The sequence below is a fragment of the Megascapheus bottae genome, chromosome 18 (genome assembly GCF_031878675.1).
Source record: "Megascapheus bottae isolate mThoBot1 chromosome 18, mThoBot2.hap1, whole genome shotgun sequence".
NCBI lineage: Eukaryota > Metazoa > Chordata > Mammalia > Rodentia > Geomyidae > Megascapheus > Megascapheus bottae.
In genome coordinates this window covers 31,763,209-31,789,806 of record NC_143526.1, presented here as the reverse complement: position 1 = coordinate 31,789,806, position 26,598 = coordinate 31,763,209, and the positions used below count along the sequence as shown (strand labels likewise).

At 43.2% G+C, this 26,598-nt stretch overlaps 3 protein-coding genes and 1 non-coding gene across 7 annotated transcripts in view; 1 reads left to right on the top strand and 3 right to left on the bottom strand.

The window, feature by feature from the left end:
- Cnbd2 (cyclic nucleotide binding domain containing 2) overlaps positions 1-18,712 on the bottom strand; it is a 50,064-nt gene extending 31,352 nt beyond the window's left edge. Inside the window, exons 1-6 of one of the 2 annotated variants that reach the window (XM_090352269.1) lie at positions 18,334-18,712; positions 14,750-14,803; positions 11,385-11,435; positions 4,011-4,148; positions 3,363-3,416; positions 1,200-1,363 (exon numbers count right to left, since the gene is read on the bottom strand). In XM_090352269.1, the coding sequence (XP_090208395.1) occupies positions 1,200-1,363; positions 3,363-3,416; positions 4,011-4,148; positions 11,385-11,435; positions 14,750-14,803; positions 18,334-18,537 (665 nt within the window). In that variant the 5' untranslated portion in view covers positions 18,538-18,712. Of the gene's footprint in view, positions 1-1,199; positions 1,364-3,362; positions 3,417-4,010; positions 4,149-6,653; positions 6,881-11,384; positions 11,436-14,749; positions 14,804-18,333 lie in introns of those variants that run through there. The other variant, XM_090352270.1, reaches the window with a different exon arrangement.
- Positions 2,722-2,849, bottom strand: LOC150050427 (small nucleolar RNA SNORA40). Its single transcript, XR_016538753.1, has one exon. It is a non-coding gene; the product is annotated as a small nucleolar RNA SNORA40 (small nucleolar RNA).
- A 47-nt stretch (positions 18,713-18,759) lies between the features above and the next one.
- Positions 18,760-19,381, top strand: Scand1 (SCAN domain containing 1). Its single transcript, XM_090352271.1, has one exon. The coding sequence runs from the start codon at positions 18,760-18,762 to the stop codon at positions 19,246-19,248; it is 489 nt and encodes a 162-aa protein (XP_090208397.1). The 3' UTR covers positions 19,249-19,381.
- Positions 19,382-22,893: 3,512 nt separating this feature from the next.
- Phf20 (PHD finger protein 20) overlaps positions 22,894-26,598 on the bottom strand; it is a 92,636-nt gene continuing 88,931 nt past the window's right edge. For all 3 annotated transcript variants that reach the window (XM_090352262.1, XM_090352263.1, XM_090352264.1), the window contains one exon: positions 22,894-25,397. In XM_090352262.1, the coding sequence (XP_090208388.1) occupies positions 25,255-25,397 (143 nt within the window). In that variant the 3' untranslated portion in view covers positions 22,894-25,254. The remainder of the gene's footprint in view (positions 25,398-26,598) is intronic.

Here is a 26,598-nt window from a genome sequence, read left to right as displayed (position 1 = left end):
TTTTCTCAAGGCTAACACTCTACTACTTGAGCCATAGCGCCACTTCTGGCTTTTTTTTTTTCTACATATATGGTACTGAAGAATCGAACCTGGGTCTTTGTGCATGCTAGGCAAGCACTCTACCACTAGGCCAAACTCCCGGCCCATCAATGTACTTTTTTTTTTTTTAATCTTTTTTATTTTTCTCCAATCTTGGGGCTTGAACTCAGGGCCTGGGCACTGTCCTTGGACACTTTTTGCTTGAGGCTAGCACTTTGCCACTTGAGCCACAGCACCACTTTTGGCTTTTTCTGTGTATGTGGTAGTAAGTAATCAAACCCAGGGCTTTGTGCATGCTTAGATGAGCACTCTACCACTAAGCTATGCTCTCAGCCTGCACTTTTCTTTTTCTTATCCTGGGACTTGAACTCAGGGCCTGGGCACTCTTTGTGTTCAAGACTAGGGAACTATGCTTTATCACTTGAGTTGCAGAGCCACTGCTGGCTTTTTCTGAGTAGTTTCCTGGAAATAAGAATGTCACAGACTTTATTGCCTAGCCTGCCTTTGAACCACAATCCTCAGGTTTCAGCCTCCTGAGTGGCTATGATTTTAGGCATGAGCCATCAACACCTGGCTCCTGAATTTCTTTTGCACAAACTCTATCACTTGAGCCAGAGCTCCATTTCCAGCTTTCTTTTTTCTTTCCCCCCCTTTTTTGTGGTTAATTGGAGATAATAGTCTCACAGACTTTCCTGCCTGGGCTGGCTTCAAAATGTGATTCTCAGAGTTCAGTCTCCTGAGTCACTAGAACGACAGTCTCAAAAATAAATGACTGGGCCAAGAGTTTTGCCTAGTGGTAGAGTGCTTGCCCAGCATGCACAAAGACCCAGGTTCAATTCCTCAGTACCACATACACAGAAAAACCTGGAAGTGGTGCTGTGGCTCAAGTGGTATAGCTCTAGCCTTGAGAAAGCCCAAGGACAGTACCTAGACCATGAGTTCAAGCCCCAAGACTGGCAAAATAAATAAATAAATAACATACATACATACATACATACATAAATGACTGAGCTAAATGAAGCTACCATGATAACAGTGATCACTCAAGTGAACTAACAGAAAATTTCATGGCTGATGGGGATGGGTAGGACCTGTCAATCTTTCTCAGCTGGGCTCCTCCTACTCTAATCCAGGGACCATGGGCCAGGCCCCTCACTGACCGTTCAAAGCGCATGACTTTGGCCAGAAGTATCTGAAGGGGCTCATCATAGTTCCGGTAGCTATCCATAACCTGAAGGAGGTTGCAGAGGGACTGGATCTCCTGCTCTGTCCTCCAGGAAGGCTTCTTCTGTGTAATATGAATGGCCCTTGGAGGGAAGTGACCCTAGGGAGAAAGAGAGTGATACATAGGGTTGTAGCTGGCAATTCCCCACATTCCTGCTTATACATTCTCCTGTCCCATGTATTGGCTCACTGTATGCCAAGCATGGAATTAGGCAGCTTGTGTGTCCTTTGTGCTGCATCCTCATGCAGTTCAAGTAATATTCATTGGGAGACTAAGAGACTCAGGTGAGATTATGAGTAGATCTGCCCCATATCAAGGCCTCTCCTACCTCCTGCTAACAATACAGGGCTCCCTAAGCTCCAGGACACAACAGTCTCCTTAACACATGCACACTGTAATCAGAGCCTTTTTACCCAAGACATTCTTCTCTGTGTTGGCACCACTCAGATGTAACTCTCGGAACTGCTACTTACAGGCCTTGTCTGTAACAATCTCTTCCTTCCTCTCTTCTTCACACAGATTTTACTTCACACAGACTTGCCCTAACTCTAGAGTTCCGTGACTCTCAGGTCCCTTGCTTTCTCCTGTATGAAGGGTAAAACATGAGTAACTTTCTATACCCAATGTCAAACACTGACAGGTCTGAAGACCTGAAGGAACTGAGTGGGTGAAATGGCTTATCTGATTACGTTTCACCTATGAGGTCACATGAGAAATAAGAGCCCAGAGGAAGCAGGAAATATACCTGCACCCTATCTCTAAGGGGACAAGAGGCGGGGCAAGTGATGGCACTGGTGGTTCCAGTACCAGTAATAAAGTTCTGTCCTCTCCTCTTTCCCTGAGAGAAACAACAACAACAACATAGCTACTCCAGACAGGGGACAGGTCAGGTCTGTGCTAGTTAGAACTCCAGTTTCTCCTATAAACAGATTTATTTGAATTTAAATTTTGATTTTAAAATTTAACATCCCACAATTTGATGGATATGAGGAAGATGATAAAGACACTTGAGGGTCCAGTGGTAGAGTGCTCACCTAGCATGCACAAAGACCTAGGTCCGATCCCTCAAAGCCCTAGGTCCGATTCCTCAGTACCACATACTCAGAAAAGGCTGCAAGTGGCTCTGTGGCTCACATGGAAGAATACTAGCCTTGAGCAAAAGTGTCCAAAGACAGTGTCCAGGCCCTGAGTTCAAGCCCCAGGACTGGCAGGCAACAAAAAAAAAAATAGACATTTGAAATTCAGAGAACAAATCACATGACCGTAAATCTCACACAGATATAAAGGCATTTCTCATCAGAATGAGAAAACTCAAAGTACATGAACACTCAGGTGGGGACAAGTTGGTTGGTTTGTTTTTGTTTTTTTGTTTCTTTTTTATAGCTTTTACATCAACTTTATTCTCAGAGCCAATCTGTGAGCTAACAAACCCCCACATTGCCAACTGTTGTAGGAATCATATTCCTTCTTACATTTAACAACACCTCACATTCAGCAATGAGTTCTGGGTTGCAAAAGAGGATTTACTATTTGCACTTGTCTGTAAAGCTTTGTTACAAATTAAACAAAGACACACACAAGTGCTCTAAAACCAAACTTTTTTTTGCCGGTCTGGGGCTTGAACTCAAGGATAAGCATTATTCTTGGGCTTTCCTCAAGGCTACAGCTCTACTACTTGAACCACAGCACCACTTTCAGATTTTTCTGCATATGTGGTACCAAGGAATCCAACCCTGGGCTTCACGCACGCTAGGCGTAAGCACTCTACCACTAGGCCATGCTTCCAGCCCACTACCTGACTTCTTTCTATTCATTCTAGTTCCCTTGTATTTTATTTTGTTTTCTGCTGTTTTCACACAGGTCCAGGAACTCTCCCGCTCTGATTTCCCTCAGCTATATAGTGACAACTAGTTCAGTATGCTCACAGTCATGCCAGGGTTAAACAGGATCTCTGGGATAAGCCACTCTAGAGATGAAGAAACTAAATGGCCAGCTTAAGATGACACAATGGATCACTAGCACAATCTGGACCAAAATTAGCTCCCTGCTGCCCAACCCAGTATTTCCTCCTTCCCCCAAAAGCTAGCATTATGCATACCTCCTCTGCAATAAATTCCATGGTATCAAATGTGATTCGGCTTTGCTTCTTTTTCTGAAAGAAAAAACAAGACAGGAGGAGGATCTGTGAATTTGGGTCACTATGGTGGGCAGAGAGTCATGGGAAAGCTCCTTCCTACTGGCCTCATCATGTCCATCTATGCTGTTAAATCCCAACTAATTCCTATATGTTTCCAGCATCAACAACAGAATCCTGAAGGCAGAGAAACATGGAGATAGGGAAAAGAAATGGGAGTCACAGAGAAAACAGAAAGGTGGAGAAAAAGAAAGATGGAAAAGCAATAGCTAAAAGGAAAATATAGAGGAAGTAACAAACTCCTAAGTTTGGAAGGAGGTGAGAGGATCATTCCCCTTTCCCCTCCTCTGTGCTGCATGCAGAAAAGCAGGCCTTGCTATTGCATACAATATGGCAAAAGAAACAGGCATCATCCACTGCTGCAAAAAGAGCTAAGACCAGGGTTCCATATTAGATAACTCTCTTGCTTGAGTAATAAAGGTGACAGGTGGAGCTCCCACCTGCTTTACCCTTTCTCCTCTATCTCAGGTGGCTTTGAGCATCGGCTAAGAAGTGGGATGCTATTTTTAGACCATTTAAATCTTAATAATCCTGCTGAGCCCAGATGCTTACATCCCAGAAGGAGAACATAGGATGTCTTCTGTGAGCAGTCTCAATGATCAGATATTCCCGGAATCCTTTGAGGCCTTGACGAAACATTTTACATACTCGGATCATCATTATAATATCCACGGTAAGCTGATACAACCCCTATGGAAATAAGAAAAGAAAATCAACAGAAACCATCTGTTTGACAATAGCCAACAACAGGCTGCTCTGAACAAAGTGAAACTTAACAGGATTAAATTCAGTGGTATGCAAGAGCAATGGTTATGTTCTCAAGAAATTGTGGAGTTTTGTTTTGTTTTTGTTTTTTGTCGGTCGTGGGACTTGAACTCTGGGCCTGGGCATTGTCCCTAAGCTCTTCAGCTCAAGGCTACTGCCCTACCCCTTGAGCCACAACACCATTTCCAGTTTCTGGTGGTTAATTGGAGATAAGAGTCTCATGGAGTTTAGTGCCTGGGCTGGCTTTGAACCGCCAGATCCTCAAATCTCAGCCTCCTGAATAGCTAGGATTGCAGGTGTGAGCCACTGTATCTGGCTTAGAGATTTTGTTTGTTTTTTTATTTTAGTTCTGCTGTCTAGAGATTGAGCCCAGGGCTATACATGAGGCCTGACTACTAGGCTACTTCCTCAGTCTTCTCAGAAAGTTTTGAAAACCGACTGAAATTATACTGATAGCTTGAAATGCAGAGTATTTATGTCACAAAATTTGGCAGCTACATAAAAAGGGGACATTCCCTACCCCAGCAGCCAGCTGTTAAATATTCCCTAGCATACTACTAGCTAAACGTTATGTCTTTAACTTCTGCTAAAAAATAAGGGATTTAAGTAATTGCAGACAATGTAGGAATGATACAAAGGTCCTGAACTTTGGAGTCAGATAAATTTGAGGGAAGAATGGTCAGAAAGATGCAATCCTGCTGGTTTCAAGTTCTTCAGCTTCAAAGAGCTACAGACCAAGGAATGTGTGTAAAAGGTAGCCAGCCGCTGATGTAAAGCCACCTGTAATCCTAGCTAGAATTACATATCTGAGAGATTGTGATTTGAAGGCAATCAAGTCAAGAAAGTCCATCAGACTCTTCGCTCCAATTAAGCATCAAAAAAACCCAAAGTAGCTCAAGTGGTGGAGCACTAGCCTTGAGCAAAAAAGATCTGGACAGACTCCAGGCCCTGAAGTCAAGCCTAAAGCCCCAAACAAAACAACAACAACAACAACAAAAAATGGTAACAGCAGCTGAGATGTATAATTCAAACTACTCAGGAAGATGAGATCTGAGGATCACAGTTCAAAGCCAGCCTGAGCAGGAAAAGCCCTTGACACTCATCTCCAATTAACCATGAAAAAATAGAAGTGGAGGGGCCAGGAGTTTGGCCTAGTGGTAGAGTGCTTGCCTAGCATGCACGAAGACCCAGGTTTGATTCCTCGGTACCACATACATAGCAAAAAGCCAGAAGTGGTGCTGAAGCTCAAGTGGTAGAGTGCTAGCCTTGAGAGAGTCCAAGAACAGTGCTCAGGCTCTGAGCCCAAGCCCAAGACTGGCAAAAAAAGAAAAAAAAATAGAAGTGGAGCTGTGGCTTAAATGGTAGGGCACTATGCTTGAGCAAAAGAGCTCTGAGACAATGCCCAAGCCCTGAGTTCAAACCCTTGAACCCACACCCCCTCCAAAAAAATCTGAGTTTGAGGGCTAAACAGGTTCAAACCCATTTCTACAGGGAAACCCAATTTCAAAAAACAAATGAAAAATGTAATATCTAAAGAAAATATAGAGGCTGGAAGTACAGCACAAAGGGTGGAGTGCTTGGCAAGCCTTAGTGCTGCCTAAATCAACAAAAGGCACTGTTATTAATAAGATTAATACTTATGAGTAAAATTTACTATTGTCTGGCACTATTCTAAATTGTATTCTTTCATTTGATCTTTTTGTTGTCTTTTGAGTAGCTAGGATTATAGGCATGAATCATGGACACTTGGCTTTCATTTAATCTTCAATAGTAAATTTATTCAATGGATCCTAATATTTTCATGGCCCTTCACAGAGGAAAAAACAAAGGCACAACAAACTGAGTAACTTATTTAGGGACACATGGGATTTAAAACCAGTTAGTACAGTTCTGCCTTTTTTCCCCCTCTCTAGATCTAAGTAGCAACGGTAGGCACTGTACAGCCTGAGACTGAGTTTAGCTTGGGACTTGCCCAGTATTCAGAGGGTACCTTAGCATAGATCAGAATTCAGTCCTCTGAACCGTATCCGGTTGTCCTTCCGTTGTGTCATGGACTACAAAAGGCACTAAATGTCCATTATTCATCCAAGGTCCCTCTTAAACCTGCCTCTTTCCTCCTTAGTGACTGATCTTTTTTTTGGTGGGGGGGTGGGGAGTGGGTCATGGGGTTTGAACTCTGGGCCTGGTGCTGTCCCTGACCTCTTCAGCTCGAGGCTACCACCCTACCCTTGAGATAAGCCCCATTTCCAATTTTCTAGGTTAATTGGAGATAAGAGTCTCAGGTCCTTTTGTACCTAGGCTGGCTTTGAACCTTGATCTTCAGATCTCAACCTCCTAAGTAGGTAGGATTATAGGTGTGAGCCACTGCACTCAGCGACTGTTCAATCTTCTGCTCAGAAATTCCTTCCCAGAAACTTTGACTCTCCTTACCAGTTCCTTCTTTAGGAGCTGCCAGGCATGGGTCACTAAGTATCTCCTCATGGTGCCTTGAGTTGGCAAATGGAGCAATTAGCCCTTTTGCCTTTCAAGAGGAGGACAACAAATCTTCCTCCAATAATTCATTCATACAAGAAAAGAAAAAAAAAAGAGCTTCCTTCAACAGCAATCGAGAGCTCCTTTCAACTTCTCTCACCCTACCAAAACATAAGAAGCCTCAATTCAAGAAAATCTCGTTCTCAGAATGTCCTGATGTCATAGAGAAAAGACTAGAGGAAGCAAAAGTTACTGAATCTCATTCTCAGAATGTACTGATGTCATAGAAGAAGAGTGTTTTTCGGTTTGAATTGAAAGTCCATGTTACTGAATGTTCATGTGCATCATGTCAGTTAATCTTTACAAACCTCAAATCCATGCATGAGGACTCAGGATCAAAATTGCTAAATGATTAATGAAATCTTGGGGCCCTGATAAAGAAAGAAGAAAGCTAAGGGTTATCGTCATTGAACATCTTAGCAGAGTGAGGCTTAGAACTTGGTGACCTTGAGGAGTAGGTATATGACACTCTCCTGTAAGTCTTGTTAAATCAAGATACTCAGGGAAACCCAGCAAAATAGAAAACCTCAATCAGATGCAGTGTCAAATATAGGAAGGACTCTGGTGATAGAAATGACTCTGGGCCCTTCTAAAAGTAGAAGGAGATCTGGATTTGGTGCCCAGCTACCAGGAGGATGGAGATAGGAGAATGGCAAGTCTGAGATCAGTCCCTAGAAGGTGTGACTATTAATACAAAAGTAAAGCAAAAAGGACTTGAGGATCTGACTCAAATAGTAGAGTGCTAGCCTAGTAAATTCAAGGCCCTGAGTTCAATTCTCAGTATTGCCAAAAATCCAACCTCCCCTCCAAAAAAAAAAAAGCATGCACTTGTGTGTATGTGTGTATATATAGGTATACCATACATTTTGGATGCATACTGGGCAAGCTATACCTGCCAGACCCACAGCCTGGCTCTTCTTCACTGCATCCAGTACTTTTGATTTCTCTCTTGGCTGGGGACATCTGACTTGACAGGAATGGCAGATTATGATACTTGAAACTGGTTTTCCACTACAGTCCTGGTAAAAGAGTAAACCAATGGGCTGGAAATGTGGCATAGTGATAGAGTGCTTGCCTAGTATGCATAAAGCTCTGGGTTCAACTCCTTTTACCACATAAACAGAAAAAGCCAGAAGTGGCACTGTGGCTCAAGTGGTAGAAAGTTAGCCTTGAGCACAGAGCCTCAGGGACAGCACCTAGGCCCTGAATTCAAGCCCAGGACTGGCAGGAAAAAAAAGAGTAAAACCAAATAATTGCCATCTTCAAAAGAAAAAGTACTTTAGACTCCATCTTCTACTCTATCTTTATTATCTGTAAACTCAATAACAGGTTAATTAAAAATTGTTTACATCAATAACTAAATTCAAGTTCCATTACTGGTACTTGAACCCAAGGCCTCATAATTCTGCTGTTTTTTTCTTTTTTCCTACTCTGTGCTGATACTACCACTTGAACCATGCCTTGATTTCTGGCTTTTTTGCTGATTAAAGAGGCTTAAGGACTTTCTCGACAAGACTGGCTTTGAACCTTGATCCTCAGATCTAGCCTTCTGAGTAGACAGGATCACAAACATGAGCCATCAACATCAGGTTTGGAATTTTGGGGCTTTTTTTTTGGCGTGGGGTGGGGGGGTATGGGATTTGAACTCTGGGCCTGGGTACTATCCCTGAGCTTCTTTGTGTTCAAGGCCAGCCACTCTACCAATTGAGCCACAGCTCCACTTTGAGTGGTTAATTGGAGATAAGAGTTTCACAGGGACTTTTCTGCCTGGATTGGCTTTGAACCATGATCCTCAGATCTCACTCTTCTGAGTAGTTAGGATTATAGGCATGAGCTACTGGCACCTTGGCTTGATTTATTTTCTGAGAAGGTTTTCAACATGTATGTACCTAGGCTAACCTCAAAATCCTCCTGCCTCAGCCTCTTAAGAATTGGGATTACACGTGTTCATCATTATGTCCAGAAAAAACATGTATTCAATACTTCACATTTGAAAATTCAGGCATGAGGGGCCAGGAGTTTAGCCTAGTGGTTGAGTGCTTGCCTAGCATGCATGAAGACAGGGGGTTGATTCCTCAGTACCACATACACAGAAAAAAGCCAGAAGTGGTGCTGAGGCTCAGGTTGTAGAGCTCTAGCCTTGAGAAAGTTCAAGGACAGTGCTCAGGCCCTGAGCTCAAGCCCAGGACTAGGGAAAAAAAAAATTCAGGCATGGAGGGCCGAGAGTTTGGCTTAGTGGTTGAATGCTTGCCTAGCATGCACGAAGATCTAGGTTTGATTCCTTGGTACCACATATACATAGAAAAAGCTGGAAATGGTGCTGTGGCTCAAGTGGTAGTGCTCTAGCCTTGAGAAAGTCCAAGGACAGTGCTCAGGCCCTGAGTTTAAGCCCCAGGATTGGCAAAAAGAAACAAACAAAAAAAAAAAAGAAAAGATAAAAATTCAGGCATAGAGGCCGGGAGTTTGGCCTAGTGGTAGCGTGCTTGCCTAGCATGCACGAAGACCCGGGTTTGATTCCTCAGTACCACATACATAGAAAAAAAGCCGAAAATGGTGCTGAGGCTCAAGTGGTAGAGCTCTAGCCTTGAGAAAGTCCAAGGACAGTGCTCAGGCCCTGAGCTTAAGCCCAGGACTGGCCAAAAAAAAATTCAGGCATGGAGCATGGTCTAGTGGTAGAATGCTTGCCTAGAATGCACAAAGACCTGGGTTCGATTCCTCCATACCACACACACAGAAAAAGCTGGAAGTGGTGCTCTGGCACAAGTGGTAGAGCACTAGCCTTGAGAAAGCCCAAGGCAGTGCCCAGTCTCTAAATTCAAGCCCCAGGACTGGTAAAAATAAATAAAATAGAATAAAGTAAAAATTAAGCCAGGTGTGGTGGCCCACACCTGTAATCCTAGCTACTCAAGAGGCTGAGATCTGAGGATGTGGTTCAAAGCAGCCTGGGCACTAAACAATGTGAGACTCTTATCTCCAATTAACCACTAGGAAACTAGAAGTGGCACTGTGGCTCAAGGGTAGAGCGGTGGCCTTGAGCTTAAGTGCTCATGGATAGCACCTAGGCTGAATCCAAGCCCCATGACCGACAAATAAATAGATAAATAAATATTCAAGCTCAAGGTGTAACAAGCAGTACACCACTTGCCTACTGGGCTGGAGGCTTAGTGGAGTTCAAAATCCACTATTGCTGCTGCTGTACTACTAGTCAGGTGTTGGTTGCTCATGCCTGTAATCCTAGCTACTCAGGAGGCTGAGATCTGAAGATCATGATTCAGAGCCAGTTCAGGCATGAAAGTCTATGAGACACATTGCTAATTAATCATAAAAAAGCCAGGAGTAAAGTAGTGCTGTGGCTCAAGTGGTAGAGCACTAGCTGGCTCAGGGAAAGGGCCCTGGCCCAGAGTTCAAGCCCATGATGGAGGAAAAAAAAAAAAAGCCAGAAGTGGTGCTATGGCCTACCTAAGTGGTCAAGTGTTAGTCTCAAGGAAAAAACCTCAGGGACAGTGCTCAGGCCCTGAGTTAAAGCTCTAGTATTGGCACAAATAACAAAAACAACAACAGTGAAAAGTAAGTTCTGGCAAGCATGTGGAACTCTTGCTCTTACTGATAAGAATGTCAAATAGTAGAGCCACTGTGGAAGTTAAGTATGATATTCCTCGAAAAGTTACAGAATTAGTAAGCCAGACTCAGAAAGATAAATGGCACTCGTTTTCTTCTCCTGTGTGGAAGCTACATCTAAAAGGGCTTTCTTGTTTTTTGTTTACTTTTCTTTCTGTCTTGTTTTTTAATTGTCTTTGGGAGGATAAGAAGGGCCGGGAGTTTGGCCTAGTGGTAGAGTGCTTGCCTAGCATGCACGAAGACCGGGGTTCGATTCCTCAGTACCCCACATACATAGCAAAAAGCCGGAAGTGGTGCTGAGGCTCAAGTGGTAGAGTGCTAGCCTTCAGAAAGTCCAAGGACAGTCAGTGTTCAAGCCTTGAGCCCAAGCCCAGGACTGGAAAAAAAAAAAAAAAAAGAAGTGATAGAGATAAAGTGTGAACAAATGCAGCAGTGGTTACTTACTATACAGTGCTGAAAATGAACTACACAACTTGTGTGTGGGGATAGGAGAAAAAAAATAATGAAGGAAGGGGTGACATTATCTAAAAACAAATGTATTGATGTTGGCCATGCCCATGCATGGCTCATGCCTGTAATCACAGCTACTCAGGAGCTGAGTTATGAGGAGTGTGGTTCAACCCCAGCCCAGGCAGGAAAATCCATGAGACTCTTACCTCTAATCAACAACCAGAAAACCAGATGTGGTGCTGTGGTGCAAAATAGTAGAGTGCTAATCTTTAGTGAGCTCAGGCCTTGAGTTCAAGTCCCAAGACTGATATCTGACTTATGAAACTGTAACCTCTCTATACCTCTCCTTTAAAATAATTTTTAAATTTTTTAAAAAGTTACAGAATTACTGTATGATCCAGCAATTCCACTTCTTGGTGTAGATCCAAAGCAACTGAAAACAGAGATTCAAACAAGTATGTATACACTAATATTGTTTGCAATATTACCCACAATAGCCAAAAGGTAGGAGTATGCAAAATAACCAAGATATATATGGATAATTAAAATGGAAACACGTACTGTTTTTTTTACATTGGACTTCTTCAAATCTAGATTTTTGGTCAGGTTCACCTGAAAAATTAAGAATCATGGAATACATGTAAATTTATATGCATATATATGAATATTAAAACAGCATAAAATTCTGGTAACAGCACAACATGATGAAACTTGAAGACATTATTCTAAATGAAATAAGCTAGATACAAAAGGACAAATGTACTATTCCTCTTATAAGAGGGATATATGGTCAAAAGGACTAGTAGGAAGATGAATGGAGAGTCAGATTTAACAGGCACAGAGTTTCACTGTGGGATGATGAGAAAGTTATGGAGATGGAGAGTGAGAAAGGTGGTACCACAAGGTAATGTACTTAATGCCACTGAACTGTATACTTTAAAATGGCAATTTTTATGCTATGAATATTTTATTACAAAAATCCTTAAAAACCGGGCCGGGAGTTTGGCTTAGTGGTTGAGTGCTTGCCTAGCATGCACGAAGACCCAGGTTCGATTCCTCGGTACCACATACATAGAAAAAAGCCAGAAGTGGTGCTGAGGCTCATGTGGTCGAGCTCTAGCCTTGAGAAAGTCCAAGGACAGTGCTCAGGCCCTGAGCTCAACCCCAGGACTGGCAAAAAAAAAAAAAAATCCATAAAAACCGCACAAGACTAGCCAGGCACAGGTGGCTCATACCACTCCACTCAGGAGGCTGAGATCTGAAGATCATAGTTCAAAGCCAGTCTGGGCAAGAGGATAAAGAAAACAAAAACAACGCAATAAAACCCTCAACAGTAAAAGAACAACCCCCAGGAATAAAAAAAAGTAAAAATAAAAAAATAAAAGCAAGGCACTGGTGGCTGACACCTGTAATCCTAACTACTCAGGAGGCTGAAATGTGAGGACAGCAGTTCAAAGCCAGATTAAAGAGAAAGTTCAAGAGACACTTATCTCTAGTCAACCACCAGAAAACAAGAAGTGAAGCTGTGGCTCAAAGTGGTAGAGTAGGGGCCAGGAGTTTGGCCTAGTGGTAGAGTGCCTGGCTACTACGCACAATTCACTGGAATCACATGCATAGAAAAACAACAACAACAAAAAAAAAAACAGTGGTTCTGTGGCTCAAGTGTAGAGCTCTAGCCTTGAGAAAGTTTCAAACCCCAGGACTGGTTAAAAAAAAAAAAACAAGTAGGGGCTGGGAGTTTGGCCTAGTGGTTAAAGTGCTTGCCTAGCATGCACGAGGACCCGGGTTCGATTCCTCGGTACCACATACATAGAAAAAAAAAAAAACTGCCAGAAGTGGTGCTAAGGCTCAAGTGGAAGAACTCTAGCCTTGAGAAAGTCCACGGACAATGCTCAGGCCCTGAGTCCAAGCCCAGGACTGGCAAAAAAAAAAAAAAAGTAGCAGAGTGCTAGAACTGAGCAAAAGACTCAGGACAGTGCTCGACTCTGGGTTCAAGCCCAGCAACTTACAAAAAATTAAGTTTGGCCTAGTAGTAGAGTGCTTGCCTAACATGCACAAAAAGCAAGGTTCAATTCCTTAGTACCACATACATGGAAAAAACTGGAAGTGGTGCTGTGTCTCAAGTGGTAGAGCCCTAGCCTTGAGAAAGCCCAAGAATAATGCTCAGGCCCAGAGTTTAAGTTCCAGGACTGGCAATAAAATAAAATAAAAATAAATAAATAAATCACATTGTATAACTTACACAGTCAAGTAAACTATGACCTTTTTTTTTTTTGGACAGTCCTGGGCCTTGAACGGAGGTCCTGGGCACTGTCCGTGGACACTTTTGCTCAAGGCTAGTGCTCTGCCACTTGAGCCACAGCACCTCTTCCAGCTTTTTTGGGTTAATTGGAGATAAGAGTTTCATTAACTTTTTCTGCCCAGGCTGGTTTTAAACCAAAATCCTCAGCGCTCAGCCTCTTGAGTAGCTAGGATTACAGGTATAAGCTACCAGCACCCAACAGTTTCCAGGTTCTGATACTGTACTTTATTCTCAAAGGATGTCTACTAAGGAAAACAGGATCAAGAGTACCAAGCAACCCACTTGGTACTATCCGAAGTGAAAAAACAAAACAAAATAGCTTTTGTTTTATCTTTTGGTTTGGAAGAAGGATCACGCTAGGTAGTCCAGACTGGCATAGAATTTGTTATCGTCCTGCCTCAGCTCCCCAAGTGCTGGGATTACAAGAGTATACCACCATACTGGAAAATACAAAGGGTTAAAAATAAACATACCTAGCTGGGCAAGGTGGCTAATGCCTGTAATCCTAGCTATTCAGGAGGCTGAGATCTGAGGATCAGGTTCAAAGCCAGCTTGGGCACTGAAGTCTCTGAGACTCTTATTTCCAGTTTACCACTAGAAAATCAGAAGTGGCACTGTGGCTCCAGGGGTAGGGCCATAGCCTTGAGCTGAAGAGCTCAAGGACAACGCCCAAGCCCAGAGTTCAAGTCCCATGACCAACAAAAATAAACAAACAAACCCAGGCTGAAAGAGTAGCCAAGTGGAAGAGTGCTCACTTAGCATGCACAAAGCCTGGTGTTTGATTCCTCAGTACCACATACTCAGAAAAGGCCAGAAGTGATGTTATGGTTCAAGTGGCAGAGCACGAGCCTTGAACAAAAAGTGTCCAAGGACAGTGCCCAGGCCCTGAGTTCAAGGACCAGGACTGGCAAAAAATAAAATAAATAAATAAATAAATAAACATACTCAGCAATAGTGCACTCTCCCCTCACAGAGGTAGATTGTACTTCATGCTTGTCCTCTTACTTTTAATCTGAGGGTTTATCAGGTGTCAGGCCTTGTATTAAAAGCTAAGCAAGACAAGTGATTTTCAATTTCTTCCCACGTGAGTTTTCAATCTAATGAAAATAAAAAGTTCTACTATAATAAAAAGCATTGGAATAGAAGTAAAATGATTTCTGGAGCCAGGAGCAGTAGCTCACACCTGTAATCCTAGCTACTCAGGAGGCTGAGATCTGAAGATTGCAGTTCAAAGCCAGGCTGGGTACTAAAGTCTGTGAGACTCTTACCTCCAATTAATCACCAGAAAACCAGAAGTGGGGCTGTGGCTCCAGGGGTAGGGCAGTAGCCTTGAGCTGAAGACCTCAGGGACAGTACCCAGGCCGAGTTCAAGTCCCACACCGACCAAAAAAAAAAAAAAAAAAGATTTCTGGGCCAGCAGCATAGCCTAGTGATAGAGTGCTCACCTAGCATTCACAAAGCACTAAGTTTGATGCCTCAGTACCACATACACAGGACAAGCTGGAAGTGGCGCTGTGGCTCAAGTGCCTTGAACAAAAAGTGTTGAAGAACAGTGCTCAGGTCCTGAGTTCAAGCCCCAGGACTGGCGGGGGGAAAAAATTCTCTTCTTCAAGCAATCACTTACTAGAGTTTTGATGTTGCTCCAAACCTTCATCTGTTTTCTTGATAATGTCACAACCTGCAAAATTTGGAAGACTTTTAGGACATTAGGACACTTTAGGACATTAACCTGGGACCTTTGGAGAGATTCAGGAATATATGCAACTTACCTGAAATTCTATGAAGCGTATTACTACATCCTTTTTCTAGGAAAAAGGATATCTATATTTTCAGATTTGATACTCACAGACTCATAAACAATTCAACTCTTGGGTTCACTTTCCCCCCTCCACTCCCCACCCTTTCCTGTCTTGAGGCTTAAATGTAGGGCCTAGGGCTTTTTTGGCTCAAGGGTAGTGCTCTACCACTTTGAGTTACAGTTCCACTCCTGGTTTTCAGATAGTTAATTGGAGATAAGAGTCTCATTGGATTTTTCTGCCTGGGCTATTTTTGAACTACTCAGCCTCCTGAGTAATTAGGCATACAAGCATGAGCCATCAGTGCCTGGCTTCCATTTTCTTTTGACTTTTTTTTTTTTCTTGCCAGTTCTGGGGCTTGAACTCAGGTCCTGGGCACTGTCCCTGAGCTTCTTTTGCTAGTACTCTACCACTTGAGCCACACTGACACTTCCAGCTTTTTCTGTTTATTTGGTACTGAGGTATTGAACCCAGAGCTTCATACATAATAGGCAAGCACTGTACCACTAACCCACATTCCAGCCTCAACAGGAGGAAATTTTTTATTTTTTGCCATTCCTGGGGCTTGAACTCAGGGACTGGGCACTGTCTTTGGACCCTTTTTGCACAAGGCTAGAGCTCTACCACTTGAGCCACAACACGACTTCTGGCTTTTTCTGAATATGTGGTACCTAGGAATCGAACTCAGGTCTTCGTGAATACTAGGCAAGCACTCTACCACTAGGCCAAACCAACTTTTTTTTTTTTTTTTTTTTTTTTGCCATTCCTGGGCTTGGGCTCAGGGCCTGAGCACTGTCCTTGGACTTTCTCAAGGCTAGCACTCTACCACTTGAGCCTCAGCACCACGTCTGGCTTTTTGCTATGTATGTGTACCGAGGAATCGAACCCGCCTTCGTGCATGCTAGGCAAGCACTCTACCACTAGGCCAAACTCCCGGCCTGGCGGTCCACCAAATTTTTAATCTCATCTTAACCATTTCTCCAAATCTCAGCCTCCACTCCATATACCTAGCGTATAGTTTGCAAGGTTTTGACTGCATTTACTATATGTCATTGTAGAGACAGTGCTTCTACAAAAATTCTTGGGGAGTAAGAAAGGTGCTAGAGGCCTTCAATCCTACCTATTCCACAGACTAAGACCTGGAGGAATGTTTGAAGTCCAGGCAGAAAAGTACCTAAGACTCAATCTTCAATTAACAATCCAAAAGCTGGGCTGCAGGTGTGGCTGGCTCAAGTTACAGAGCACTAGTAGAAAAGAAGGAAGCTGAGAACAAGAGGCCTTGAGTTCCCAGTACCAGAAAATAAAGTTCTTGGGGAAAATGCCCAGTTTTTTTTTGTTGTTTTTTTGTATGTTATGGGACTTGAACTCTGGACCTGGGTACTGTCCCTGAGGTCTTCAGCTCAAAGCTACCATCCTACCTCTTAAGCCACAGAGTCACTTCTGGTTTACTGGTAGTTAACTGGAGATAAGAGTTTTGTGGACTTTAGTGCCTGGGCTGGCTTTAAATCGTATCCTCAAATCTCAGCCTCCTGAGTAGCTAGGATTACAGGCACCCAGTTGTGCTCAGGATCTTTAAGTTTCAGTGTAAAGACTTGTTATCTAGTCAGCAGTCAGTCCTTCATGACACTTCACCCTTGCAGTAGTTTGGTGTGCTACATTAGTGCTGAAAATTGCCTCTTACCACAAAGGGAATGGTTGGCAAACTCAACTGCCAAGGTGCTAGGCAGAAGAAAGTTTGAAGAAAATAGCTATAATAAATTTGACCCGTTTTCACACCTCTGAAAAAAAATACAAGATCTAGAAAAACAACTACGTGAAAATAAACACCAACCATACTCTGTCTCAGAACAGTAGGAAGTAGTGGTGGTAGAAGCCCACTGGACTAGAGTAACTTGGGTGAAAGGAAAAAGCCTCACACAAGTCAGCTTCAACTGACTGTTGACTAGCAAAACCCCAAAATAAAAAAAATAAAAAACAGGGGCTGGGAGTTTGGCTTAGTGGTAGAGTGCTTGTCTAGCATGCCCAAAGACCCGGGTTCCATTCCTCAATACCACATACATAGAAAAAGCCAGAAGTAGCGCTGTTGCTCAAGTGGTAGAGATCTAGCCTTGAGAAAGCCCAAGGACAGTGCTGAGGCCCTGAGCTCAAGCCCAGGACAGGCAAAAAACAAAGAAACAATAAACAAAAAACCAGCTAGAATACACAATTTGCATATGAAGTCTCCCAAGTGTTTCATGTCAGCAACAACAACAAAAAAATTAAAGACCACCTGTGATTATTTTAAGACGTTAGAAACTTTGAAAGATCTACTTCTAATATTCCAAGTGAGAGAAAACATTCTACAGGATGGTAAGATGTGTATCAGTCACAGGGATGTTGTTTTATAGGTATTTCTCTCCTGCAGAGAGAATGGAATGTAAAGGGTCAAACAGCATTTCTTTCTGGACCTTAGTTTCCCTTTCTGTAAAGATACAAACTTATGTGAATCAGCTGTAAAACAGAATATAATGCTAATATGCTCTTGTCAGAAAAACATACTTTCATTTGCAGCATCTCCTTGAGAATTCCAAGGAACATCTATATAGTAACTTTTGGTACACCTAGATTTCTTATTTTACAGATGAAAAATCTGTACCTTCGGTCTAGTAAACAATACACCAAACATAAACAATATGTCCTGTTTGGGGGTACTTTGTTTAATCCTCCAAATAACTCTGAGGTAGGTATCATTAATTAAGGCAAAGAAACCTTGCGATGGGGATTCTACCAAGGCAGCCTGACTCCAGTACTCCAGCCCAGTAGTATTCAAAAATATACTGTTCATCTCATGTGTAATTTAAATTTTCCTGGGAGTTGCAATTAGAAGTAAAGACACAGATAAAATTCGATTTAATAATTTATTTGACCCAACTGGTGCAAAACACAATACAAAAAAAAATCAGTGAGAGTTTACATCATTTTTTCTACTAACCCAGGAGGGTCTTACATCTCAGTATCTATGTCATTTCAGAAACACTCAGTTTTCAAGGGCTTAGTAAACACATGTATCTAATGGTCATCATATGGGATAACGAATTTATAGTTTTATACTAATGTCAAAAAGTAGCTTCCACAAAGCCACTTGTCCACTGGTTTCAGAAGACAACACACAAACGCATGGCGTAGAGCTTGGAGGCTGGCAGTGTTAAGGTTCATACTGATACGTCCTGTCATCTTCAAAATAAGATGGGTGCCATTGTTGCACCAGGTGAGAGGATTGGTGTGGGCCGGACCGTCCTCCAGATCCCGGGTGCTGTCCGGTGCCGCTCTCCTGGCGGTCCCCGACGAGTCCTCGGCGGCCCTCACTGGCGGGCCGTCAGGGCGGCCGGCACTAACGGTGGGCGCGCCCGTTCCCTCCATCCCACAAGTCTACCTGTTTAGGTTTGCACTCCTCCAGCAACCACTCGTCCAAGTCATCGTCGCTAAAGTCGGGGGTACCATCGGTCCAGTCCCACTCCTCGCTGACAATGGACCATCGCTCCTGGAAGGAGACCTCCTCCCGTGACAGCCGACCCCGCGGGTCCAGTTCCGGAAGCCGAAACTTGACTTCCGGAAGCTCGACCGGCGGCTCAGTCATAGGGGCGCAAGCGCAGACACCCACTTCCGGCCGCCGCCTGAGCCTCGCCGCTTACAGGTAAGCAGGCTGCGCGCTGTGGGTCGGTTGAGTCAGGCGCGCGGCCCGGACGAGGGTCGCGCCGACTGGGTTCCTCAGCAGGAACATCTCTTTCCGTATCCCACCCCGGTGCAGACGCAGAACTGAGCCCACAGTGGTGGGATAGTGACGCCGAGAGTCGGAGTCATGGAGGCTCCCGAGAACCCCGCGGCGACGCCACCACTGCCGGCGGAGGAGCCCGGCCCGAGCTCAGACCCTGAGCCGAACTCGGCAGGCTCCTCCCCGCCGGCCCAGGCGCTCTGCAGTCCCCGCGGCACGGCCCCTGACGAGAAGCCCGCGGCGGCGGCGGCGGCGGCCGCCGAGGAGCTCCCCCTCGGGCCCAGCCCTGCGGCCCCTGCGCCTCTCGCCGACGGCGGGGCTCGCCCTGGCAGTTCCCGGCCTGGCCCCGAGACGTTCCGTCAGCGTTTCCGGCAGTTCCGCTACCAGGATGCGGCGGGCCCTCGGGAGGCGTTCCGGCAGCTGCGTGAGCTCTCCCGCCAGTGGCTGCGACCCGACATCCGCACCAAGGAGCAGATCGTGGAGATGCTGGTGCAGGAGCAGCTGATGGCCATCCTGCCCGAGTTGGCACGGGCCCGGCGGCTCCGGCGCCGCCCCGACGTGCGCCTCACCGGCTGAACGGGGAGGAGCGAGCGAGCGGATGGTTTTCAGGACTGGTGCCCTTGATGGGGCCGGAGCCCGGTACCCTACCCCTCCCCACTTGGTGTTCATGAAAACCAGTTTGACAGTTAATGAAAAAAGCTTGACAATTGCTGTGGTCTGTTGTGCTTCTTTCGTTCGTACTTAAAACTGGGTTTTCTTAAATTCTAATTGATGACCAAAGTAAATTGGGAACCCAAGAATTATGTAATAAGGCCATTGTTATTCCCTGGGCCTTCATTAGCTATTGTGTTGATCATTCAAACTTGAACCTAGTTCGAGGACCTCCTTGGGTTTTTTTTTAGTAGAAGGCTATGTGCCATGAAGATTCCAGGAATCTGTGTTCCATTCCACCTGTACTGCTCTTTTCCTGAATACATCAGGGCACACTGAGGTTGTGGGGATCCTGTAGGCAAAATAGTTGACTATTGAATGTTTCCTTAACTGCTGTCTATAATAATATAGCTACCAACTTGTGTCACCTACCCTTTGCACACAGGTTTCTCAAAAGGCCCTCATTTTTTTTTGGGGGGGGGGAGTTATGGACTTGAACTCTGGCCTGGACACTGTCCCTGAGCTCTTCAGCTCTACCGCCCTACCCTTGAGCCACAGCCCCACTTTACATTTTACAGTGATTAATTGGAGATAAGAGTCTCTTGGCATCCATTTCTTTTTGACATCCAAAATTAGTGATCTTCAGCAACTAGTGAAGCTAAGGAAGGTTAATGTAGGTTTTCCTTCATTAACACTACGAGGATAAAGAACTGGCAAGGAAGGAAGTTGACCAATCTAGAGGAATAAATGAGATGACAAGACCTGGTCTGTATCTGTAAAAAAAAAAAAAAGCAAAGCAGTAAAAAGTTTCACATTAAAACCCCAATGAGCAGGGCCCAATCACAGGTCAAATCCAGCCGCAGCACTAAAGTTCTAGAGACTCATCTCCAATTAACCACTAGAAAAGCAGATGTGGTGCTATGGCTCAGGGGTAGGGCAGTAACCTTGAGCTGAAAAGCTCAGGGACATCGCCTTTCCACTAGCTTGACTGCAGGTAACACCTCTGTTGTATGGGGTATAGTAACATTTATCTAGGTTTCTTTTCAGGGACCTGAGGCCACTTTTGTTGAAAACACTTCGGTCTGTAGATGTCTAATGAATGACTCAGGACAGTATAAAAGGGCTTAGCAGCATTGCCTGTCTTTGTACTGTCTACTTGTTCCCTTAACTTTTGGGCCAGGTTCTACTCTGCATGTACCATGTTGAACATTTGAGAAATGGTTGTCCAACACTACAATATAGGGTTAACATCCTTGACTAGTCCCCTCCCCCCATTTATAGCTAAAGACATTAGGAAAACAGCTAAAAAAGTGGCATGTTCATATTCCTGAATATCCATATAGTCCCTGGAAAATACAGAAATATGCCTGCCCTTTATTAGCTTCACTCCCTTATTCCTAGCCTACATCTGAAACCCCTGAAGTCCCTATGGTAGAGAAGCTGACTTGTGAGTAGAGCTCCCCTGAACACAGCCTTTCTCTCCAACCTGTTTCCAGAATGCTTTTCTATGAGTGGGGTGAGCTTAAACCTGGGTTCAGTCACAATGTGAGCTACTGAGTTATTTATAATATTGCTAATAATGTATGTCCAACTGACTTCCTCAGAACTCCCTTTTAGGTCCCACGGCCACACTATCCTGCCCCCCAGAGCTAAAACTAAACTCGGCCTTGTACTCTTCCACTAAGCTAAATGCCCAAAGCCCAATGCCCTGTTTTAATGGGTTTTTGTTGTTTTTGTCACTTGTGGACCAGGTTTTCAACTCTGTACCAGGGTACTGTCCCTGAGCTCTTCAAGGCTAGCACTCTAGGACTGAGCTACAGCACCACTTCCGTTTTTTTGGTGGTTAAAGTCTCATGGACCTTTGTGCCCAGCTTGGCTTTGAACCTTGATCTTCATATCCCAGCCTCCTGAATAGCTAGGATTACAGGTGTGAGCCACTGGTGCCCAGCTGTTTTGTTTTTTTGAGACAGGCTCTCTGTGTGTGTAGCTCTGGCTGGCTTGGATCCTCCCAACTCAGCCTCTCAAGACTGTAATTATACTCTGCTTTCCTCCTCCCTCTCCTCCAACACTTTTGCCAGTCCTGGGGCTTGAACTTGGGCCCTGAGCCCTGTCCTTGAGCTTTCTCAAGGCTCTACCGCTTTCGCTCTTTATATGTATGTGGTTCCAAGGAACCCAGTCTTTGTGCATGCTAGGCAAACACTCTACCACTTGGCCAAACTCCCAGCCCTTATTTATCTTTTCTAATTGTAGTTTGAGCTCAGGCTCTAGTTGTTGCTTGGCTTATTCATAGCTGCTACTCTAGTACTTGATCCACACCTTCAATTTTGCTGGTTTATGGGAGAAAAGAATCTCTAGGATGCTGTCTAGACAATGATCTTCTAATTTCAGCTTCCTGAATAGCTAAGATTGTAGGTATGAGCCACAGGCACCACCCTTCTTGCCTCCCTCAACTCCCATATTTAAACCAACAAAATTAGGAAGAAGCAATCAAGTAATGATGATGACAGTCTATGAAATATTAAAGCCGGCTTTTCCTTTGAGGCTTTTTATTGCCTTCCCAGACAGGAGGTAGCTGGGGTTCATAGCTAGCTTGGCTTGGTCCCAGAACATTCAAGTAAAACATAAGGTATGCTGAAAGCATGCAGAATCTTCTAGGTTCAATCTCTAGTACTACACCGAAAGAAATGACAATGTTACTTTGCATTATTCAAGAAAGGCCAGGCTTATTTTCCTTGTATTGCTTCCAATAACAAACATGAAACTTCCTACTATAATTAAGACCAGACTAGTTAAAAAGCTAAGGAAAGGCATTTTGCTTTTAAATATGAAAGACTAGTTCTAAAGTATTTTGCATATAGGATTTTTTGGCTGTTTGTAACTGCTTCCAAATTTTTTTTTAGAACAGCAAGCTGGGCAACTGGTAGCTCACACACAACAATCCTACTTAGGAGGCTGAAATATAAGGATCATAGTTAAATAGGTGTGGTGGCTCACACTGTAATCCTAGCTACTCAGGAAGCTGAGATCTGAAGATCAAGGTTCAAAGCCAGCCTGGGCACTGAATACTGTGTAAGACTCATCTCCAATTAACCACTAGAAAACTTGAAGAGCTGATGCTCAAGGGGTAGGGTGGTAGCCTTAAGCTGAAGAAATCAGATAACGCCCAGGCTCAGGGGTAGGGCGGTAGTCTTGGGCTTAAGAGCTCAGGGACAGCACCCAGGCCCAGAATTCAAGTTCCATGACCCACCAAAAAAAAAAAAAAAAAAAAAAAAAAAAGAAAAGAAAATCAGGCTTCTTTTACAACGTAAGGCTTCAAGTAGTACTATAACAATGGGTAAAGAACTTTATACTTCCTGGGCCAAGGTGGCTGTAATCCTGACACTCAGAAGGCTCAGGCAGTAATTTTGTAAGTTCAACCTTGTATTACATTTTAAGTTCAAGGCCAAATTTGAATTGCATAATAAGACTTGGGCTACATAATGACAAATTATTTTCCTCTGGCCACACCCCCCCCAAAACCCCAAAAGACTAAAAATTATATTTCAGTTATATATGACTGAAATATAGCAACAAGAACCTATTTTATTTTTTCCACATCAGATACAGAAGTTTGCATGTTTTGTAAATATTGCTTCAAAGCAATGTTTCTATACACGGCGCTTTCTCTTCTAATAGCGCATAAACAATAGACATGTATCCACAGTGCAATGCTGGCTCATCAAGGATCCACCTTGCATACACGCAATCATTTAAAGCAAAATAATTACTCAAACCAGAACTTGTTTTTGTCAAGGCAATTTTTATAGTTGGATGGATAGGTTTTCTCAAAAGACAAAACTTAGGTAGTGCACATACTTCTAAATGGTATCGTCATTGTTTTTAAATAAGTTTCCAGTGCTCCAACTTGGGGTTAACTCATCTTGACCCAGGAATTAGGAATGGAGCTCCTCAACATGGCTTCAAATTAGGGAAGTACAGAGGTTATAAGAATATGGGAGTATTCCCTACTTCCCTAAGAACAAAAGTCACAATGAGTAAAACTAGATTATTTCCTTCACAAATCCTAAATGATACAACTCAGTAATGGCCACTCAGAAAAATTAGTATCATTCAGTTTCTGCTTCCATCTGCAATGGGACATGAAACTTACTACCTTAAACATTACCACTTCCCCAGATGTGATACTCAAATATAGTTTCGGAAAAATCAGTATAACAATCATCATACCTCACAATTGTGGTAATTAAAAAAAAATCATCCTATTTCTTCCCTTTTCAGACATGCAGCACACACGTTGTAATGCAGCTGTCTGGTAATCAGAACATGGTTGCCATGCAGATATAAACATTTCTTCCCACACCCAAAACACCAATGTTAGTGGGAAACAGCCTCTTGTAGAGGAATTGTGTTGGCCTCATTAGATGTTAAAGCTGCATGTATTCCCTCTAATGGCTATAACAAGTCAGTAAAAGCTTCTATAATTCATTGTATCAGATGATGAATCACTAGACAAAGCAATCCCTGAAACAGATCTTAGCACAGAAGCCTGAATTCATGACCACAATGACCTGTGCCTCATACCTAACCATTGTAAAGGTCACTGGAGATACTGTCATTGCTATTGAGATACTGGCTATTTCATGTTTACATAGTAAATATTTGCAGCATATAACATTACAGATTCATAAACCCATAATTAACTTGTGAGTTAATGGAAACTGTACTGATTTTTTTTTTTGCCTTTAGTGATAAGAAAACTATTGGAACAGTTCACTCTTCAAAGCATGGAACAGTTTTAACTTTGCCTAGTAAGAAAAAAATAAAAAACAAATATAGCAATTACACATGGAATCGTAACCTCCAAAGTAACACAATATTGTCTTGAAAGGTACAAGTAAGTTGTACCTGGACCTTAAGCAGCATAATCACCTTGATCTCACAAAGTAATACAAACAGAAAATTTGAAGTGTTAAAGTATATCAGCAATTCTGAAACTGCCAACTATTGAAGATAACCTTCGGGGAAGGAAAAAAGTGGCGCATACAGAATCTGAAGTCGTTGACAATATAAAATAAGGTAATTCTCCAAACCACATTCTTTGTAACAAATCTTTACAGTGAAAGAGTTCAAAATTTTAGGAAAAAAGGGTCTTTTTGGACTTCAAATAGAACTGGGAAGCTATCAATATTAAGTGGTAGAAAATGCTGTCCTTTGGGTTCCAGACCCTGTCTGCTTCCATTTGGAATTCCTTCTAGATTCTTTTTATATTAAGATTCTAGTTCTTCCATCGGCTGAATGGACTTTGTAACAAAAGCTACACTCAGCCAACTCAGGTGAAAAGCATATAAAGCTTATCCCTGGTACCATGAAGTCATGCAAAAGATGTGGTGAGGAAAGTGACAAGTCCTAAGAAGGCAGGGCAATTGAGGCCTCTGCTCTTCCCTAACCTCCAAAGCACGATAAAGTCCCAATATTCCTGTGAAGATGGAAATGATGCTGGCTGCCTAAACACCATGTCTGGAAAAAACTGGAAGGGTTGGCATATGCCTCAACCTGACAGGAAAGTCAATTAAATAAATTGGAAATTGAATTTATATGTTTCCAACTAAACATTTTTTGGCTCTCATTCCATTTATCATCAGTGGCACGATTTCAAGTCGAGTGTGTGCAGACTCTTCATTTAATGATGTGCACAGAAGAAAAAAAAATCCCAAGACTCTGCTGCTTTCTTTAGTAGGTTTCCAGATTAGAGTGCCCTGCCCTTGGCAGCCAAAATGGTCTCTTTCCAATATTCATCACACTCCTGGCCAGATCCCTGAAGTCAGTTGGTGTCACATGCATTCAGCATGCTAGTTTTATTTATTTAAATATGTGAAGCTCCTTCTGCAGGTGCCCAAAATTGTGCCCCTGTTAAGTCTTGGATGCCCAGTTTCAAGTTGAACAGCAAAGGGCAATCTGCTGCACCTTGCCCAGGTCCATCAGCAGCTGCTTGATGCAATGCTTGAGCTGTGGAAGCCTGGCCAGTGGCTCCGGGGGCTCCAGTTCCCCTGTATAGTCCAGCCAGCTCTCCAGTACTGATGGCAAAAGAGAGATAAGAACCTGTAAGTTCTCAACACTTAATTTATAAGAATTAAAGTTTCACTTATCCCATCTGACTAATCATGTGGGAAGGGAGAAGGTCATTTCATTTTATATAGCATCAGTTCTAGGACAAAGCTCCAAGTGCTACTATGGCTTGAATATTAAATGTCCCCCAAAGCCTATTGTGTTGAACATTGGTCTCTAGGTGGTGGGAGGTGGTAGAAATATTGGTAGATCCTATCTGAAGGAAGGAGACCAGTGGAGATGTACCTCTACAGATTATACCTGGCTCCCAGTCCTCCACCCTCCAGCCTTTTGTCTGGCATGAGAAGAACAGCCTCTTCCATTACTGTCCCCTGCCACTATCGTGTTCTATCCAAGTTCAAGGAACCAAGTAATCATGGACTGAATACTCTGAAACCATGAATAGAAATAAATCCTTTCTCCTCTAAGTTGTTTCTGTTAGATATCTGGCCATTGTGCTAACATAAATACAAATGCTTTACACCAGAGTCTCAATGATAAAAAAAAGATCTTTCTGCTGTGGAATACAGAAGTGACCAGCCTATTTTATGTAATTGCTGACCACTTAAAATATGGCTAGTGCAACAGGAATTTTACTCAATTTTAATTTACTAGCAATAGTTTGCTAGTTTTGAAAGACTTTTCTCAGTGTTACTGCCCACTTTTCCTAAAGCTTTCCCATGTAATAAATCTGTCTGAAATTTTAGCATTCTGTCAAGGAAATAAAAGTCTACAGGGGCTGGAAATGGTCTGTTTTTATCACTGTCAATTCTGATTTGCTTTATATTCCCGACCAGTGGCACTGAATACTTTCCTGAAGCTCTGGGGTTTAATTTATAACCAAACCCAAAGAGAAAAAGTTATTTCATGGAGCAGATAAAAACAGAACCTTAATAGAATACAGTTGCTATATGAGGACAAAATATAAAGACATCAAACCACATAACTAAAGATGAGATGAAACCATGAGGGACACTCTGAAATGCCTTAATAGTGACTAGTGGTACTAATGATCCTGTATGAATTGTCTGAGTTAGGCTGAGAAAACAGTCTATTTCAATTCAGGTCCCTATAACACAGGTGGTTTTGCTCATAACCTTATTGAGGAAGATGCACAGTGCTGCTTTGCTTTTGTGTCAGTGGTGAACATCATTAAGGCTCTCTCCTATG